This window comes from Garra rufa, chromosome 16, assembly GCF_049309525.1.
Source record: "Garra rufa chromosome 16, GarRuf1.0, whole genome shotgun sequence".
Taxonomy (NCBI): Eukaryota; Metazoa; Chordata; class Actinopteri; order Cypriniformes; family Cyprinidae; genus Garra; species Garra rufa.
In genome coordinates, this window is record NC_133376.1 from 38,598,058 (window position 1) to 38,619,176 (window position 21,119).

At 35.4% G+C, this 21,119-nt stretch overlaps 1 protein-coding gene across 1 annotated transcript in view; it reads left to right on the plus strand.

The window, feature by feature from the left end:
* The first annotated feature begins 7,922 nt into the window (after positions 1 to 7,922).
* htr4 (5-hydroxytryptamine receptor 4) overlaps positions 7,923 to 21,119 on the plus strand; it is a 173,255-nt gene continuing 160,058 nt past the window's right edge. The window contains exon 1 of the mRNA XM_073821097.1: positions 7,923 to 8,148. Within this exon, the coding sequence (XP_073677198.1) occupies positions 8,073 to 8,148 (76 nt within the window). The 5' untranslated portion in view covers positions 7,923 to 8,072. The remainder of the gene's footprint in view (positions 8,149 to 21,119) is intronic.

The following is a 21,119-nucleotide window of genomic DNA, read 5'->3' on the forward strand; positions in this document are numbered from 1 at the left end:
TTAAACTCTGTAAGAACAAATTCAATTTGATAATGTCAGAAAGGTATGTAATGAATTAGGTTGAATAGCTGTTAAATTGAATTACACATTTAGATAATACCAATTTCGGTCAACCGGTTACCAAGCAATGCTTAATTTTGTTCAGTCTGTGGTGTAAAAAGGTCACATTAGCAATTAAAGAAAAAACACTTAAGCAAAACATGGTCAGGTCAAAGTCTCTGAATAATTTTTGGTCCCAAATTTTTATCAGTTTAACTGGTAGTCCACTGTATGAAGGATTTTTTGTATAAAATGTCACAGTTTCTTTATTTTACTATCCTCACTTACATAAATGATAAAATAGCACAAACTATATCTGGTGTCTAAATAATTTTTGGTTTGACTGTAGCATGCACAGTTAAATATTGGCTGATATTGATAAATTGAAACAACACTTCAAAAAAAGCTTTTTCTTGTTTAGATGTTTTGTCTTGTTTCCAGCCAAAATATCTAAAAATTCAAGAAAATAGATTTTCTAGACAAGAAAAAAGTATTTTCTTTTTTCAGAAGTCAAAATTAAGTGAGTTTTTGCTTAGAACAAGCAAAAACTAACTTAATTCTGACTTGTTTTTTCTGAAAACAAGAAGATAATTTTTACTCGTCTAGAAAATCCTTCTTGATTTAAGAATTTTTAGATAATTTGGCTGGAAACCAGACAAAAAATCCAAGTAAAACAGGCATTTTTTGCAGTGTTGGCTGATATTGATAAATTGCATCAACACTGCCAAAAATGCTTTTGTTATTTAGATTTTTTGTCTTGGTTTCCAGCCAAAATATCTAAAAATTCCTAAATCAAGAAGGATTTTCTAGACGAGTAAAAATTATCTTCTTGTTTTCAGAAAAAAACAAGTCAAAATTAAGTGATTTTTTTTTGCTTAGAACAAGCAAAATAATCTGCCAATGGGGTAAGCAAAAAAAAAAAAAAAAATCTGATTTCAAAAGAAAAACAAGATTTAAACTTTATTTTCTGCCACATTAGCAGATTATTTTGCTTGTTTCAAGCAAAAACAAACTTAATTCTGACTTGTTTTTTCTGAAAACAGAAATGTTTTTACTTGTCTAGAAAATTGTTCTTGATTTAAGAATTGTTAGATAATTTGGCAGGAAACCAGACCAAATCTAAGTAAAAAAGGCATTTTTATTTATTTTTATTTTTATTTATTTATTTTTTAATTTTAACTTGTGTTCCTGGAAGCATCAACATTCCAATATAGTACTTGTGCTACATTTTATTTACTTTGATAATGAATGCAAAAAAATGCTATTTGCATGTGCGCTATTTGCTATTTGCGGATAGCGCTGAAGTTTCCTGTCCACAGATAGAGGCTGGAGAGTACTGCGTGTACCCCTGAGTTTATCGAGACACAGAAGTGCTAATAAACAATATAATCACTCTGTTTATGTGTTCAAATTTTACATTTTTATATTTTAAATGTAAAAGTTCTGACTAAAAAACGATTTCTAACATCAAATGGATGCACATTTGCATCAATATTTCATGCCATAATTAAACTGGCAGTAATTTAATTGATTAAAAAATCTTAAAATGAAAAAAGTTCGTATTTGCTTTGTCTGGTGGCATAGAGCTTCAAGAGCAAACTTTAAATATATACTTGGTGTCGGCACAAGCAGGTGCACACACAATCATAAAAGATGTATGACTAACATTTGAATGTGCTGGCTGTTCATTCACCCTTTACACATACCTAGAGGGAAGCGCTCGACCTATTTTCTATAATGAAGAGAAATACCAGAATTTGCCCATTTCTCTAGTAACGCGAGTGGCATTGTACTAGGATGCCGAACAGAAAAGTGACTGTTTTGAAGAGGAATCTTTTTCAATTTCTCTGCCACTCTGTTGGAGGAGTGGGAGTGAGATTTCACAGGAACAATGAATAGGTGCCTAAGTAATTCAGCTCTGCACATGACAGAGCAGAGAGACCTGAATGCAAGTGAATTATATACTTTGAGCTGGGGGATATATTACAGTGTGGAGCTGGTCTAAGGTGAAGGTTGATTCGTAGTGCCATTCATAACATACTGTATAGACAACTGAATGCTACTGTGAGGAGAACTTGCTCACTCTCAGCACACCAGCCTTTCTGTTTTTATTGATTTAGTAAAAAGTGACATCCAATTTATATATGGCAAGACAGGCCACCTGAGGCATAATAATGGTTCTGTCTGGGCTGATGACTGGACTGGACACAGGGGCGTAGCGTCTGGGTATGCCGGGCATATGGGCCCAGGCAGATTGGGGGCCCGTTGAGCCGAGGGGGAACTTTTAATTGAAACAAGGGAACGAATAGAGTCCTGCATGGGCCCAGCCCTGGCCCGAGACGCTAAGGCCCGAGCCTGCCCTTGTCCGACAACTTATAAGAACAGAGCCCGTGTTGCAGCCATTAAAATAGTTCAGTTTTGGATTCTAATAGCAAAGTGGCTAGATTTTGTTTCATTTCTTTATTAAGTTAATTTAGAAATATGTTTGGAACAAATTCAAGCTTTTGTTTTTTAAAGTAATGACCAAGTGGTCAGCGGCAATAAGTTGAGCATGATTGATCAATTTAGCCTTCTCAAATCAACACAACCTGGCTAAAATAAAATCTATAGACACAAAACACTTGATGCATTTCACAATATTAATTTAAACATTTAACCTAGATAAATGTGCGCTGTTAGACACATATCCAATCGTTTGTGCGGAGAGTGAAAGCTAAAGCGCGCTTTGCAGGACATGAAAGCGCCAGCGCGATCACTTGCCTTTTTTTCTTAAAAACAGTGTTGTTTTTGACAACCATCTTAGATTTAGTCTTAGTCTTTTGGACTAAAATGCTTCTTAGTTTTAGTCAAATTTTAGTCACTTCTATATGTGATAGTTTTAGTCAATTTTAGTCGACGAAAAGTCAAAAAGGTTTTAGTCTAGTTTTAGTCGACAAAAAGTCAAAAAGGTTTTAGTCTAGTTTTAGTCGACGAAAAGTCAAAAAGGTTTTAGTCTAGTTTTAGTCAAAAAAAGGGAAAAAAGTAGTCTTTTAACAAATTAATGTAGGTCAGTAAATATTTTGCTGTTGGGTAGTGTCACTTATAAGTTCTGAAAATAGCAGATCTATAGTTCAACTCAATGTGAGCTTCCGGATCGACTATTTTCACCAATAATTACAATAATGAAGGAATGTTTTAGAACATAAAAGACAAACAAGGATGGAATGCTAAAACGGCTTGCCATATTAGTATAGCAAAGAGTATTTAATGCTAAAACGGCTTGCCATAGCGTCAGATACTTTTTAAGTTTTAATTGGCATGCACAATAAGCGGAAATGTCATGCATTTTAAACGTCTGACGGACCACCCACTAACATTTTCGTCTATTCTCGTCTCGTCAACGAAAACTCACACACGTCTCGTCATGTTTTAGTCATCAACGAGCCATTTTTATCTCGTCATCGTCTCGTTATCGTCATGAAAAAAAGTGGCGTCAACGAAATGATTTCGTCATCGTCATCGTTGACGAAAACAACACTGCTTAAAAACAGTGGAAACCTAAAATACACCATCATTTTTACTCGTAAAGGTAAGAGTTTGGAACAAACTTTTGCTATAGACACAAAACACTTGATGCATTTCAAAACAATAATTAAAACATTTAACCTAGATAAATGTGCGCTGTTAGACTCATATCCAGTCGTTTGTGCGGAGAGTGAAAGCTAAAGCGTGCTTTGCAGGACATGAAAGCGCCAGCGCGATCACTTGCATTATTTTCTTAAAAACAGTGGAATCCTAAAATACGCCGTCATATTTACTCATAAAGGTAAGAGTAATACATCATTTGGAACTGCAAAAGGTCTACTTTTATTTGTGTGCACTCACAATATCAACAAAATGTTATGCTTTTGTAAAATAGCTAAAGAAAACAAACATGCGCTTTGTACCGTCTCTGTCTTGATCACAAAAATGACCCGAAACTTAGCGAATATTTGCCTCACAGACATGATAAATATATCTATAGAATGCTTCAAATAATACTTTAAAACGAAAGAATTCATGTAATTAAATCATGTTATATTGCTTAACGTTAATGTGAAAATTCAAGTCTTCTCTTCACATTTAAGATGAAAAACAGCAATAAAACAGTAGGCTTACTACTATTATACTACTCTATAGGCTGTTACTATTATTATGACTTCACAAGATGTTTTATGGACTTTTTGGAAACTCTGGTCGATTTCATGAGACATCATGTTTATTTATTTTTAAAAAATGCATTCAAATATGTTTTCATGTTCATTTCATGCTGCAGATATTAAAAAGGAAAAGATCATTGATTCACAAATTAAAGAGCGTAACACATTTATTGTTTGTATTTTATCATAAAATTGACAGAATTTATAGGCTGACACTTGCGCGCTACAAATAATGAATGGACTTGAAAACGTTAAATATTATTTCCAAGCATTTATACCGTAAATAAAACAGCTTATGAATACTAACGTAACGTTATGTAGTTAAGAAAAATCAACAAGTTAGTGCAGTTGGAGCCTGTAATGATTGGGGGGCCCGTACAAAAATTTTTGCATATGGGCCTGGGGTTGACTTGCTACGCCACTGACTGGAGTCTGGACAGCAACATCGGTTGCAAAGACAGAACATTGGGAATATGTGCATGAAAAAAAAAACCTGTCTTAATGAAGTCTTTTCAAAAATATCATTCATTCCTTCAGGAAACAATTTCGGGAGACCTCCGGTTCTCATGCCCTCTTGACTCTACCACATCAATATGGTCTTGTTGACAAGACTGTGAAGAGTTGCTTGGTTCTGCTTTCTGAATTTTGTAGAATTGTTTTTATAAAAGCGTGCCCGTTTCTTCTTAAATCATCTTCGATAAGAATTTCTGTGCTGGTCCAGTTTAAATTACGCTAGTTAAACACCCACAGTGAAGACAATAGCACATCAGCATTCAAAGCTGCATGGTCTTTTCATCAGGTTTGGATTTGAGATTCATTTCTTATTACAGCTATATTTTCTCTGCAAGACTTTATTTTTGTCACATAGTATGTATAAGAGTTGTTGGACCTGGCCTTTCAAGCTTTGTGAGCAAAGAATTCTATGCCTTATGTAAACCTATGCATTTTTTGAAGCTATATATAGATGAGAGATGCTGACAGAGGTTGTGAGACACGCGGATTAAAAAGGTTAGATACAGAGGATCAAGGCAGTAGAGGGCAAATCCATGTTTTGCAGCAACAATGAAAAAAATTAAAATGACTGACATGTGTGAGTTATTGATGTCTCTAGTTCCAGTTTCTGTTCAGCTGTGTGGTGTTTTCAGTTCCCTTTTGTATTCATCTTCCTTAATACCACTTCTAAGTGAAATGTATAATGAATGCTTGTTTTGGAAAAGTACATTGTCCTCACATTATAATATGTGACCCTGGACTAGCATGGGTATATTTGTAGCAGTAGCAGTATTTTTCTTTTATGCCAAAAATCATTACACTTTTAAAAATAAAGGTGCTTCACGGTACCACGGAAGAACCTTTTTTGTTTAAATGGTTCTATAAAGAACCTTTACCATCTAAAGAACCTTTCTGTTTCACAAAAGGTTCTTTGTGGTGAAAGAAGGTTCTTCAGATTATAAAAAGGTTAGAAAGAGATGGTTCTTTAAAGAACCTTTGACTGAATGGTTCTTTGTGGAACCAAAAATGGTTCTTCTATGGCATCGCTGTGAAGAACCTTTTAAAGCACCTTTATTTTTAAGAGTGTAGGATCAGTGTTGGGTAAATTACTCCAAAAAAAAAATAAGTTACTAATTACACCTTCAACCATGTAATTAGATTAGTGTACAAATTATTCTGTCTGAAAAGTATTTAATTACTTATTACTAATTACTTTCTAAATCCTATATCAACCTCAACAAGTTAATGGCACAAGGAGAGACATGAAACGGTTATTTTAATTCTTTCAAATATATAACTAAAAGAATAAAGTTAAAGTCGGCAACACCAAAGCTCCAAAAAAAAAACAAAAAAAAAACTATCGCATAGCGTACGTGACGTTTCGAGCGTGCAGGCTCTTCATCAGACAGATTAAACACTAATGGGCCACTCTATATATCTCCAGGTGATCAAAATCACATGACCAAACACCATGTTAATACATCAACAAATACAATAAATCTACACCCCAAAAAATATATATAGACAAGGGTCCAATTCTCACTATTAACTGTGACTTTTGCCTCAATATACTCCTAAATACTGCTTATTAATACTTAGTAAAGTAGTTGTTAAGTTTAAGAATTTGCGTAGGAATAATGATTTAGAGTAAGGTTTTGCAGAATAAGACATTAATAAGCTTTTTAAATAAAAATAAACGGCCAATATCCTAGTAATATTCATGTTAATAACCAAGTTAATAGTAAGAATTGGATACTAAAGTGTTACCAATATTCTTATTAACTCACCAAAGTATTTAAAGTAAGAAGAGTACATAAAAACATGTATTTTATGGTTGGACTAAAAATTGTAGTCCCTTGCTTCATTTTTTAAAGGGAAAAGGGAAAAGTAATTAGTTTACAGTAACTAATTACTGATTAGGATATTAAGTAGAGATCATGTTGCATAAAGACATTTTTGTAGTTATATAAAAACGTAATTCAATGTGCATTACTAAGAAATTCATTTGGTCAACTTTAAAGGCGATTTTCCCGATATTTCGATTTTTTTGCACCCTCAGATTCCAGTTGTATCTCGGCCAAATATTGTCATATCCTAACAAACCATACATCAATGGAAAGCTTATTTATTCATCTTTCAGATGTTGTATAAATCTCAATTTTAAAAAAATGACCCTTATAACTGGTTTTGTCTTCCAGGGTCACATATAACATGCATAAATATATTATGTAAAAATCACCTTATGTCTCAGTGTCAAACCAGTGAGATACATACTTAAACCCTCAAAATGCAAGTCATGTCATTTATTTGATAATATGAAATAATTTTAATTTACAGTGTGCTACGTTTACATTAAAAGAAAGTTGTAATACTGTCTTCACTGCGAAAAATGCTTTTCTTACTCGTTTCCAGCCCAAATCAGAAAAAAAGTTTTAGTTTTTTCTTAGAGCAAGAAAAATAATCTGCCAATGGGGTAAGAACAAAATAGTATTTCAAACAGAAAACAAGATTATTTTTCTTACTCCATCAGCAGATTATTTAGCTTGTTTCAAGCAAAAACATGCTTAATTTTGACACTTTTTTTCTGAAAACAAAACCATTTTTACTTGTCTAGAAAATTCTTCTTGATTTAAGAATTTTTTGATATTTTATCTGGAAACAAAACAAAAAATCTAAGTAAGAAAAGCATTTTTTGCAGTGTTATTGTATTAACACCTCTATTGCATGGAGGAACATCTACTTTCCGTTTTTTATCTATGTAGTTACAGTAGTAAATGTAAATATTTTATATTTAGTTTAATATTGCTAATTATGACAGCTTGCATGTCACATAGCAAAGACTTACTTATAGTCACGTCTAAATAATCATTAGTAATCACCCATTTTAATTGACTGCACAAATAGGCTACCTAAATTGTATGCATTATAAAGGGACAAGTTTGCTGTGCGTTATAGTTGTAAGCAAGAGTATTAAAAAGCCCTATTTGTGTGCTCATTATTGCGTGCACGCCTAGTTGAAACGTTAACGAGCGCGCTTCTGGCACTGTTGTAGGTGCACATGACAACGACACTGGACACGCGTTTCTTGAAAAGGGCAGTAGACACACTGGAGGTGGAAGTGGTGTGAAAGAGGAGGGACTTGAGACTTCAGTTTGCGTTTGACTGTGGAAACTGAAAGGCGCTCACGCTCGGCTCCGCCGGACTGACCGTTGCGCCACGGAACTGGCCGCGCGTTTCTAGTTTGCGCTGACATTGCCGTCACACGTTAAAACTCCCACAACTGTGCCCACCGCCGATAGTGGACGTTCCGCGAAGCCGGTAAAGCCCAGAAGTTGTCTGCTCCTTTCCAAGCGCCACTCTTCCATGCGAGGATGTGAATTTCCACAGGAGGATTTAGAGTCGTGCCATGGTTTTGACCCGCGCACTCCTCACAGAAATGGTGAGTGATTCATTCATCATTAACGCGCTTTATAATTGCCCTGAAATACTGAAAACTATTCATTAGTCTCTGGGATTTCTGTGCTAAAGATGAATACACCGAAATGTTTGGACTGCTATGAATCACACGGTGCTTAAAAGAGAAAAGTGTCCTTATAAGGGAGTTATATATTAAATTACGCGCTCGTTTGTCAGACTGCCTTTTAGTCTTTTATGAAACGAATCACAGCACGTTACCTCTACTTTCTCACATTTGACACTTTCTGTACTTATGATTGAAAGCATAGCCTAATTAACTCGTGTTTTAATTCAGCGTACTTCATTAAAAATGCTAATCTTTCACAGTTATGTATGTTCATTTTTAAGAAGAAATTGTTTTTCAACAAGTGGCTTGGAAAAGCACTTTGGCTTAGTGCTTCCCAAATCATGTATTATTTATAAATATAACAGACATAACTTCATATTTGACATAACATTATGCAATCTATATTAACTGACAGAGTGGATCTGTGTACCTTGCCCAAAGGTGCAAGAAGTCAGTGTGACTCAGGTGCTTGAAATGTGAATTAATTAAAGCTTAAAGCATTAAAGATTAATACATCATGATATTTAAATATTAAGAGGCTGTAATGATCACCAGGCACTTGAATAGAGCCTCCAATTATCATGCAGTTGTTATTGTTATTGTTTTTAATCTGAAGGCACTTTTGCGTTTGCATAGCAGTATCTGTCTTAATTTTCACCTCATTTTGATGTGATTTTAGTGGCTTACAATCAGCATTTAAATAATCAGCTGCGCTGACTAGATGCTGACAGTTCGGTAAATTTAATGGCAAGGTAATTTCATGATTGTCACATTTGGAAAGCGCTCTTTCTCCATCACCAGGCGGTAATCCTTCTCCATGATTTGTAATTATGAAGTTCTCCAGTGACGCGGAAAGAGAGAGAAGCGAGTGAGAGAGTAATGAACTCTTTAGAGTTGTCTGTGTTTTTGATATATGAATGATTGTAAACCTCTCAGTGCTGGAAGAAAGTGTCGAACCCTTTTGAATGAACTGTAATCTGTCATGATTGTGACTTCATTTGCGAGCAAGTTGCAAAGAGTGTGTTTTTTTTTTATCTGTTTATCGGAAATAGTATGTGAACCTCTGAGAAGAAATAATTTCAGTTAGATGTTCCAATCAATGAGATGACAATCAGGTGCGAGTTTCTGCGCCGTTCCCCATAAAACAAACACAGACTTTGGCTGTTGCTATCTGAGAGTTTGCTCCCAACTACATGTTTACAAAGACGGTCATGCCATGATTAAATGAGACTTCCAGAAAGTGATTTGTCGATATTAATAAGACGAGGATGACTTATAAAACCATTCTTAAGTAAAAAGACTTTGACCTCCATAAATTCACGGTCATCTAGATAGCAAATGAGGAAATCAAACGGCATTGTTTCTCTTCCTATTAGTGTGTTTGGCTAGCACGCACTACTGAATGCATGAGCCTTCGAGAGCTCTCAAAGAATGGAAGGTTTCTCAGAATTTGTGGCTCGTTTATTGAAACAGCAAACACTTCAATACTGATATAGGCAGATGTGAACAGCGAAGGAATTACTATTTACTCTTATAAAGCCTAAGTATACATTTTACTGTAGAAATTAAGCCATGTGTATTTTGTTTCAGCTGTTAAGAATTAATTTTTGCAATACCAGATTTGCAAATCAATCACTTTTTTATTCACTTGATCAAACAGGTTTGCAAAAATTGTTTGTGATTCAGTTTGATTCATTTGGACAGTTCACTCATGCAACAGGGTATTTTATAAGACAGAAAACAAAGAGCTTGGATGAAGTGGATGTGTACCTACAGGCCAATAGGAAGCAAAACTCACACGTCCACAACGTTTGTCAACAACAAAGCTGCTCTTCAGTGGTGTTTCATCGTGACTCTGCACAGCATGATTTATATCCCTTAATAATATCAACCCCCCCAGATGGGAGTATCATGAGCTGTAGGCTTTTTGTAGCTCTTTACAGGTTACAGGCAGCTAATCTGTGGCACATGTCCAGTTCTATCATTTTATGTTAAATCATTATTGTGAAAGGCTTTTGTGGAATGCTTTGGGTAGTGTAACTTAAAACTAGTCCTCTTTGCTTATATTCGGATTGTCAGCAGTGGAAGAAGTTCATCACTTATCTACAGAGCTCCTAGGTTAATTCGTGTTTATGCAATAGCGAGTGCGGTGGTCAATATTGGCATCCTGAGCATGCAACGAATGTGTTTTGATAGATGGCTTAGTAGGGGGCTCTGGCCAGAAGATCGATACGCTCTCTTTTACATTGCATTAGAGCCCCGTGTAGAGCCTTAAAACAAAGGTGAAGCTCAGCTGATGCGAACACGCGGCTCGCTTTACATTTCCAGAAGCTTCCGAATCAATTTTCTCTCTTTTGTTTAAACGCTTTCTGGGCGCAAGGTGTAAATCCATTAAATAAAGTTTTCCGTTTTCAGTGGGAGTCATGTTAAACATGCTTCGATTTTGGCATAAATAGACTTTGAGGATTAATGAGTTTGGGTCAGCAAAGTGATTCGGGTGATTTCATACTCTGTGCATTGGTTGGTCTGGAGAAAGAACTTGATGATCCAGTTCACTGCTGTCAATCACAGCATGTTAGAGTACTGTTAATGGTCTCAGTGTTTAAATTACCAAAGTATTAGGAAGACTTAGGAGGTTTTAATGAGGTGCCGACACAGTTTTCTCAGTGTAAACAAGGGGCTGTGTTTCGTCTCGGTTCACTCTCTGTTTGTTAGCATTTTAATTGTTCTGATGCACTCTAAAAAGTGGTAAAATTGTTAAATGTTAAACAGCAATTTTACATGGTTTAAATAGGATTGTTCACCCCCAAATTCTGTCATTAATTATGACTGTATGAGTTCCTTTCTCCTGTTCAACACAAAAGAAGATATTTTGAAGAATATTGGTAACCAAATAGTTACTGGTATCCATGGACTTCCATAGTATGGAAAAAAAATGCTATGGATATAATTGGCTTCGATTCTTCAAAATATCTTCTTTTGTGTTCAAAAGGAGAGTCAAACAAGTCTGGAACAATTTGACGGTGATAAAATGATGACAGAATTTGAATGTTTTGGGAAAGTTATCACTTTAACCAATAAAAATGAGTTTTGTTGGTATAAATTAATGTATTTCATTTGACTCAGTGATCTTTAATATTTTTATTTGAAAAAAAAAAACAGTTCCTTTCACATTTAACATATAAGATATAAATAGAACCATGTATTTATTACTAATTAGTCTAATTTCTAAATTTTTAATGAATAAATTAGAGTATTTATTTTTCAACAAATCATGCAAGGTCTTGGATTTCTCGGTGCTTTTCACTGGACACTTACTTATTGAATAACAGTAAAATTATGTTTTAAAAGATAGTCATAAATTTTGCAACCTATTCTTCTGAATTCACAAAGAACATCATAAAAATTATATTTACAATATGTAAATATAGCTGCAAGCAGTGATTTCCGGGGTTCAAGTGCTTTAAGGCATTGAGAAAAACAAAACACATTATTTAGCAAGCTTGTGACCACCTAAATCAATGATTTAAAAAAGCATTTTTGGCAAATCCAGGTAATTTACCATAGAAATATTGTGTTTTTTAATGGTTATGGCTGTTTTAGTGTCAGCTGTGGTCCGATCTCTTTAAAACGTTGCATGCTTGTTTAAAATCACCTGTCGCATATGTTCAGCAGGTTTCATGAAGTTTTGAGTTTTGTTTTAGGCTTTATAGGATTTAGGGTAAATTCGGACAGGTACCTTTTCTAATTGACCCCATTAAGCCCGGGACACATCCACCCAACGCCAACCAACTAGCGCCGACGAAAGCCGACCGTCTTGTCGCCTGTAGTCGGCTGTGTCTGGGCAATTAAACTGAGCTCGAACACACAGAACTGACGACACCCGACTACAAACTAGAAGGTGCTTTCTGCGCATGCATGAGGAGATATACCGTTGCGTACCTGCAGATGGCAGTAGTCTGTATTTTCATTCCAAGAAGAGAACCCGGAAGTAGTGTTGCCTGTGCAAACAAATCAGCATTTCCGAAGCATTTACTTCGTCGTTCACCACAGAGAGATTCGGTTTTGAACCATAGTTGGTTTCGAATTGTGTGAATTGCGAAATGATGACAGCGAGCCGGTTCCCTCTTGACTCCTTCCTTTGCTTGTTACATCACTTCACGTTCAAGTCCTCCACACGCTCTGATTCGATGTCTGAACAGCCAATCAGAGTGCTCTCTTTCCCAGATGGCCCCGACAAGCCCGACGGCCATTCAACATGTTGAATCGGGCAAACTTTGGCCGACGCCAGCCCAACGAAAGCTGACGAGAGCCGACGTGCGGAACACACCGAACCGACCGCTTCACCGACGCCCACCAACTGCCCGACGAGGCCAGATGGCCGATCATCGGCTTGGTGTGTCCCGGCCTTTAGGGGCAAATTTCAACATTTTTTTTTTGATGATTATTGACCTAGAGAGTCCAGAAAATTGTACTGCAGTGTTTATTGCCAGATTGAGTGAAAAACCCAGAACTAGTTTGCAAAAGTAGTTTTTTTTTTTTTTCTTTCTTTCTTAATCATTTAACAAATGATTTGATTGACAGCGGTGGTTCTAAAGCCAAAGTTGTCTGGAATGATGAGTTCTGTCATTTGATATAAATATCTTGTGTATGTGTGAGAAAGCTTGCAATGTACAATCATTTACGGCCTTGAAAAACATAATATCAGCCCCCAGTGGCTGATTTCTTTCAAATTTCTCACAGACCTCGGTGGCCGTGAGTCAAACAGGTCCAATGATTTTCGGTCCAATCGGCCTCCATTAACTAATCAACAATCTAATAAATTGCTCTAACTTCATCTGTCAATGGGGGCCATGTTTTTTTTTTTGTTTTTTGTTTTTTTGAAATACACAAATCGTCACCTTAGAATTATAAGGTTCTATCTGACATTTTTGTCAAAATTGAGTTATTCACATATTCTTATTCTGTGACAACTTATTTAAATTTTTTGATGTTTCTTTTGTAAGCTATGTACATTTGGGGCCTTTGTTTTAGAAAACAAAAATGGTTCTATCTACAGAAGTCTATGGAACACAAAAACTTTGAAGCTCAATATCTCAAAAGTGCTCAAAATGCAGATAGAACCTTATAATTCTAAGGTGACGAAATGTCCTTATAGACACTTGTTGCATTTTGGACCAAGACCGTGCACAGTATTTGTCATATTGATAGGAAAAATGGTTGCGTAGATAGAGCCATTTTTATTTTTTTCCCTCTCTTATAGTGCGATTTTTGTCCTATGACCTCAGATTGAGCTCTGACATAAGTGTTCTGAGTTTGGCGAAAAAATATCTCAGTCCGTTCAGAAGTTATTTTACTTTTTACTAAAAGTGGCCACAGTTTGACCTTTTTTTTTGATAAGTATTGATATTCGCTGTCCAGAGAATCTTCCTGCACTTGTTTGGTTCCGATCGGGTGAAAAACCGTATAGGACTTGAATAAGACACTTGAGTCTGCGACTGACCATTTAGAAATTGAGCGATTTTGGACTTTTTATTGCTCTAGCACGCCCGTTAGACCCCATCAAAAGCTCCAGAATGATTTGTCCTGTGACTTTAGCTTTTACATGAGTGTTCTGAGTTTGGCGGTGATATCTCATTCCAATCCAGTTATTTTACTTTTTATTAAAAGTGTCCCTGCCACGTTCAAACGTTTTGGCATCCCTTTGTGTGTTTTTTTTTTTTTTTTTTTTTTCCGATAATTATCTATATTCACTCTCTAGAGAATCTTTCTGCACTGGCTTAGTTTTGGCCGGGTGATAAACCTGAGATTGGTTCGCAAAAGTAGGTTTTGCAAAAAAATCCAAAATACCCCAAAATGTTGCTCACGATCAGATCTGACATAAGCCACTTGAGTCATGGAGTTATGAGTGATTTCGTACTTTTGATCGCAGTAGTGCCCACATCAGGCCAATTGGGGAAAGCCTTGGTGACATTGTAGACGGTGTGAGTACTACCATCCCTCAAACAGTCCCTCCAGTTTTTCGCGATTCTGCAATCGCTGAATTTAACGCAAAATCAACATAATGTCGCATTTTTTTGCGATCCTGCATAATTTGTAATTTAACCGCAAAACAATCGCAAAAAAAATTATACAAATATTTCAATAATAAAAAGATAAAAAATATATATTTTACGTTGATAAAGACGCTGCGCATGTGATGTCTGCGAGCTGTCTGTGTTTTTCAGTCGAGCTACCAAAATGTTTCACCGGCCTGCCCAATGGGCTATCATAAAGTAGAGGCTTATGCAGGTCCTTAAAAACTCCTCAATTTAGTTGTATCAAATGAAAGGCCATACATGTTTTAAATTTGTTAAATAGTATAAGAAAAGTCTTAATTATAATTTTAAAAGTTAGGGACGGAAAGACGAGAATCGCGAAAGAGCTGGATAAAACTTCAAAAGGCAATGATGTCATTGAATAAATATGTGCATTGCACGTTTCAAAGTCAAAACACGGCACAGATGTCTTTATATGAATGTATCTGAAGGGAACGATTGTCCTCAGAAACGTGTCGTTGACATTTTCAATTCATGGCAGATAAAACTGCGTTAACGCTGCTTTGTGTTCAGCCGTTACTATGGAAACCATAATATTTCAGCGCTCCTAAAGCGCCCCCTTGTGACAGAGAATTCATTTTTATTTCCAATACATTTTTCAGCTGTTTATATGTTTTTGTGCAGCAAATACATAGTTTTAAATGTGAAAAGTTAATGTGCCTTCTAAAAATCTAAACAATTAAGACAGTAATATTTATGTTTTAAATACATATAATAAATGACATACTTAATTTATCCCTTTTAATGGTATAAATGCTGAAATACTTTTGTACAATTTTGTTTTGTGTGAACCTGTATCTGAATTATAAATCATGTCATTTTATGGCTTAATATTCTACCGTACATTGTCCAACCCCACTCATACTGTTCACTTTACTCGTGCAGCTCTTAAAAAGGATTATAAATTGCCTTAAATTGATAAATTAAAAATTATGCAGACACACTAAATAGTGAAATAAAATTCCTTCCTTGATATTTGTTTATATTTGTGTATTGAAAACATATTTGATTAATTTGATTTGATTTAGACTCATATTTGATTTTCTATATTTAAAAAAAAAAAAAAATGTAAAAGCTTTTTTTATTTGGGCTAGTTAAATTAATTTTCGGGCTACCAAAATCTGAAGAGTACCTGCCCAAAGGGCTCCCAGAGACGTGACCGAAATGAAGTAGGCTATGTACATTATAAATTTCTACACCTGCTGTTAATGTTTACACAGGTCAGGTGGGAATATTGCCCTAGGTTATTTTAAAAGTTCAAATGTTTCAGAAGACCAAAATAAACACATGTTTGATTTGTGTTATGTATGATAATTTTGCATCTAACATAATACCTGTATGGTAAATGTGATATCCTAATTATTAATAAATAAATAAAATAAATAAATTCAATCGCAAAATTTTTCACAAATTTCTAGGACTTGCCACCGCAAAATTAGTCAGTTTCATCGCAAAAATTACAAAAAAAAAAAAAAAAAATCGTGAAATCCTGGAGGGACTGCTCAAAGTTTCAAGTCTCTACGACTTATGGTTTGGTCTGCACGATCAGTTTGGAGATTGCTGATTCTTGGCCGTTCTAACAATTACAATTGTTACACACTTGAACCCCTAATTAAGCAGTAATCTTATGAGAAGAAACACTTAATTGCTAGTCCATTCTTTTTTTTTTTTTTTTTTTTTGCATTTTACACATTTAGTATACATATATTCCTACATGCAAGTATTCATATAATGTTGATTTCCCTTCAGCTTAACAGCCTCCTTGTCCTTTAGGTTATTGATGTTCCTGAACAAGATTCCTATTACAGTTTCACAGGCATTTACAGTTGTACAGCTCTCAAAAAAAAAAAAAAGTCCAGGGGCTCTGGCACATAGTGTGAGATATCATAGGACTGATGGCCACAGTATTAGAGTGGGACTCACGGGAGGCATGAACCCACAGAAACACCTGGAGTTCTCTTCATTAGCCTTATGATGTCCAGCAGCATTACAGTGCATATCGGAGAAGATCACAGCAGACCCTCTCCTGGGATGCTGGAGCCACAAAAGCACCATTATTAGCAGCACCGCACTTTCAGGGGGGCTAAAAGACTCTAGTTAGTTATTTCCGAGAAAGTACATTTTTACAGTGGCTCAGAGACATCAGCACTGGAATAGTACATGCTAAACAGAGTCGTTTTATGGACACAATTACACCGCTGCTTGGACAATTTCAAATTGTTCTTGTTCGGTGTGCAACAAGTCGTCATGTGTTTTGAATTTTGGCTTCGCTCGCCTGCAAACATCTCCCTCGGTGAACTGAAACGATAGGACATATTTGGTAGCATCTGGGCCATTTTCCAAGATGAAGGCTTGAGTTTGTTTTTGAACATGTGCTTAATGAAAATCAATAGTAATGAAGATGCAAAACTAGACAATGAAGTATTTGACATCGATTTCCAACACGCTTATTAGTTCAGGAAATGTACCTAAGGTTTGTTTGTAAAACACTCCAGGAGTTTTTCCAGAGTTGCAAAATGATTTGTTTATCAGAAAATAAGCTTTAACTAAAGTCTCAGCGAGAGCTGTTCTGCTGTACACCGACTAGGAGACCTGAAAAAAACAAGCTTGCTGCTGTCAACCCTCGCCTGCCGCTGGACAGAAAACAAACCCAGGAACGAAGCACTTACGCTTCCGCATGCTCTTCTGGCTTGCGTAAATGTGGCCGACCCTGACGCTGATCTATCTCTGTCTGTCGTCTCTGGGCTCAATTGAAGAAATCTACAGTTTATAAGTGCGTTCAGGAATGTTAAAACGTTCCACATGTTTTAGATCAGATCAATTTGTCTTGCCGTAACCAATGCAAATGTAAATCTTGCTTTAATTTGCATGGTTGGGAAGCAGTGCTGCAGATGACTTATGGAGAGTGTTTGACATGAGTAAGGGTATTGACACAGTAAGGATAATATTTGTTCAGCATAATTCCAGTAGAGCTTAATAATTGCGCTTGTTGTGGTTTTACTGCAGCCGGCCCTCCAAAGAAAACTTTAATAATCGATTGCTCTTTCTCGAAGGTGACCTCTTTGTGCAAACAGTCGAGAGTTTGATTTATTTTCCGTGCATTGTGCATCGGCATTTTAGTGCACGCAGAGCAACGCGCTGACATTATCTCAGCCGATTCTTAGAAAAGTCATTATTTCTGGGTGATATGTAAATCCATGCCACGGGGTGTTGTAGTTAGAGTTAGGGAGCTGCTTGCCACCTGGCTGATAAATCCGGCACCTCCAGCTGCTCGTACCTGATCCCCGCGTGTTGTTTTACAGTGCCGTGCGGCTCTGTTGCATTGCTTTTTAGCTTAGATGAAGCAGACTGGCTTTAACCCTAACAAAAACAGCGCTTCGCAATCCATCCAAGTCCTCTCGCTGCGTCTGCTCTCCACACGAGTCTGGATTCCATGTCTGCTGCAATCTAAAAGCTCCACACTTAGACGAGGAGCGCACGAAACCCAGACAGCAAACTGTGAAGTATTTACCTCTGAAGAAAGGCAAGAGAGAAATCATCGTAGTTTACCCTGGCAGAAGTGCGCCAGCTTTATAACCCCTATATGAGATGCCACCACGTCCTCCGCACCCGCTGACTCCAGAAAATAAACACTTAGAGCTACGGCCCACTTCAACGCAGCGAAAATGGATTCCCCTGAGCTTTCCCCCCCCCCTCTGGGCTTCATCCATTAAATCCATTTGGATGTGCCGCACAAATAGGGTTTGCAGACTGGCCTATTTTGTCAGGCTTTTTGCTTTTGTGCAAATCCGTTTAAACAAACTTGGTTTAATGAATGGATTCCCCAAAAATGTTTAATGTGCCAAAAGATGCTTTTGCTGTTATACACATCCCTACTGCATTGCTGTGATTCTTAGAAAATATATTGAAATCTTTCCCTGTAAACTCAGCATGATGTTTCAAAGCATTACTTATGGAAGCCTGTTTCCGCCATAGAGTAAAAATAAAGATAATTACACAATTCTGAGAGAAAAATTCTTGCAATATATAAGCATATTTTTCACACAGTTCTGACTTTCATCGTAGAATTCAGAGTTCATTTTTTATTTATTTTTTGTTGAAAGAAAATAAAAAGGGTTAAAAAACATAATAATATTAAAATAATTGCAATTTTTTTTATCTTGCAATTCTGACTTTTAACTTAGAATTCCGAGGTTACATAACATAGTTCTTTTTTTGTTTGTTTCCACCATAGAATAAAAATAAAAAAGATTATTTAGACTTTTTTTTACTTTTTATCTTACAATTCTGACTTTTACGTTTTAGAATTCAGAGTTTACATGTTGCAGTTCTTTTTTCGTTAGTTAAACGAAAGGTAAAAAAATGTAAAAACATATTTGTGACTTATCTTGCAATTTTGACATTTTACCACAGAATAAAAAATAAAAACAGTAAAAAAAAATTAATTAAAAAATTTAACTTACAATTCTGTATTTTACAGTTTGAGTTTACATATTGCAATTCTTTTTTTGTTGTTGTTTGTTTCTACCAGAGAATAAACAATAAAAAGGTAAATAATAATAATAATAATAATAATAATTGCAACTTTTTATCTTTCAGTTATGACTTTTAACTTAGAATTCTTACTGACTTAGAGTTTACATAACATAATTGTTTTGTTTTGTTTGTTTCCACCCCAAAATAAAAAATAAAACAGGTTAAAAAAAAACAATTAAACGACATTTGCGACTTATCTTGCAATTCTGACTTTTATCTTAGAATTCAAAGTTTATATATCACAATTATTTTTTCCGTTTGTTTTTCACCACAGAATAAAAAATAAAAACAGTAAAAAAAAACTTTTATCTTAAAATTCTGAATTTACATATCACAGTTCTTTTTTCCTTTGTTTCCATCATAGAATAAGAAATAAAAAGAAAAAAAGAAATGATTGCTACTTTTCTTGCAATTCTGAATTTTATCTTAGAATTCCAAGTTTAAATGTTATTTTTTTAATTGTTTGTTTCCACCAAACAATAATTGTGACTTTTTATCTCACAATTTTGATTTGATGTTAGAAGTCAGTTTGCATATCAGTTTTTTGTTTGTTTGTTTGAATGTTTCCACCACAGAAAAAAAATAAAAAAGGATAATTGTAACTTTTTTCATTTTTTTGTTTGTTTCCACCAAAGAATAAAAAAAGGTAAAAAATAAAAAAGGTCCTTTCAACTTTTTATCTGACAGTTCTGACTTTTTTTCCTCAAAAAAAAATAAAAAAATAAAAAATAAAAAACAGAATTGTTCTATACATTACAGTATTGTAATGTCATTTGACTTTTTTTGCGCCATTTTACTTTCTGCTTTTTAAATTTGATCCCATTTAAATAGGAAAAAAAAGAATGCACATAAATTCTTCTGGGTTTCATCTGGTATTTCTAAAAAGGAAAGGAAACAAAAGAGTAGTGAATTGTGATATAACATTTTCTAGTCTTAACATGTAGAAATACTATAGCATTAAAATAGACTTTGATTGCTATACCCTTCTTCATTGAAAAGAAAGATGTATAGTTAAGACTATGATTATGGCTGGCCACAATAATGAATTAGCTTCATCAGAGGCAATTATTTCTGAACAAAAAAGGAGAATCAACTGTGTTGATAACTCTAGACACATTACATTCATGCATTAGACAGAGCCTGATGTTCAGCCTAGTTTTTTATGCCATTCTGGTGTCACTTAGCACATTTACGTAAGTAAAGAGCCACAACATAATCACAGCTTGTTGTGACAATTCATTTCGGAATGTACTTTTAAAGAAGTCATTCTGTCAAAAAGCATTGAGGTTTGCAGGTAGACTCGAGCAGACAATGCAGTAGTTGCACACTATTTTAGCTGTCTTTGTTCTGGAAGTGTTTTTCTCATTCATTTTCTCCATTTCAGTAAGTTCTTCAGTAAAGCGTTTCAAGCCATGAACCAAACCAACCAGCTCTGAGATGAATCACAACACCACTAACTTTGTTTTGAAGAAAGTTGTGAAAGAAAGTAAAGAGAATAGCATCATAGGAGTGAGCAGCATGGGAGTGACTGATGAGCTCTTTTGTGGCGTTTTCCATTTTTGTGGTAACGTCGACTTCTTTGGTCACGCTCACTTAAGGTTTATGGGTTTAGAAGCATATATATTTGTGTAACCTCTGAGCTCCACTACACAAGCTATTCTATATGTTAAACATATGCAGTAACACTAGTAGTGAGTATAATTTTAATAGGATTGATTTTAAAATATATCACTCTTCCATTTCAGGCCAGCCAGGCTAGCTAGAGCAATATCTGCACTGACGTCAGTGGTTCTTCTCGTTCACTGATGTATGAAACTGGCAGGAGCTCACCTTCAATGCCTGCAAATTGAGATCTCAGCTCTTCCAGCTACCCAGAAGATGGGAGAGCTGAGAAACATGGTTGCTATTATTAAACCCTCCATTGAAACGAAATGACGGAAAATTGCAAAAGACGTTCATAATAATTGCAGTTATTGGTGAAGAAGAATAAAGGATTGCTTAAAATTTTTATAAGGACACATACACAGTCAGCCCTCAGATCTGTGCTAATTTGCTGGATTGGTGTGAATGATGGCAAACGTAATTTGCAAATTATCCTGTGCTTTCTGTTTTTTTTATTTCAGCTGTGGGCCCTTGTATGTCCAAGTTGTTAAAGGGATAGTTCACCTAAAAATGTAAATTTTGTCATTAATTACTCAACCGAATGTTGTTTGAAACCAGTAAGACCTTTGTTTATCGTCGATATTTTTGATG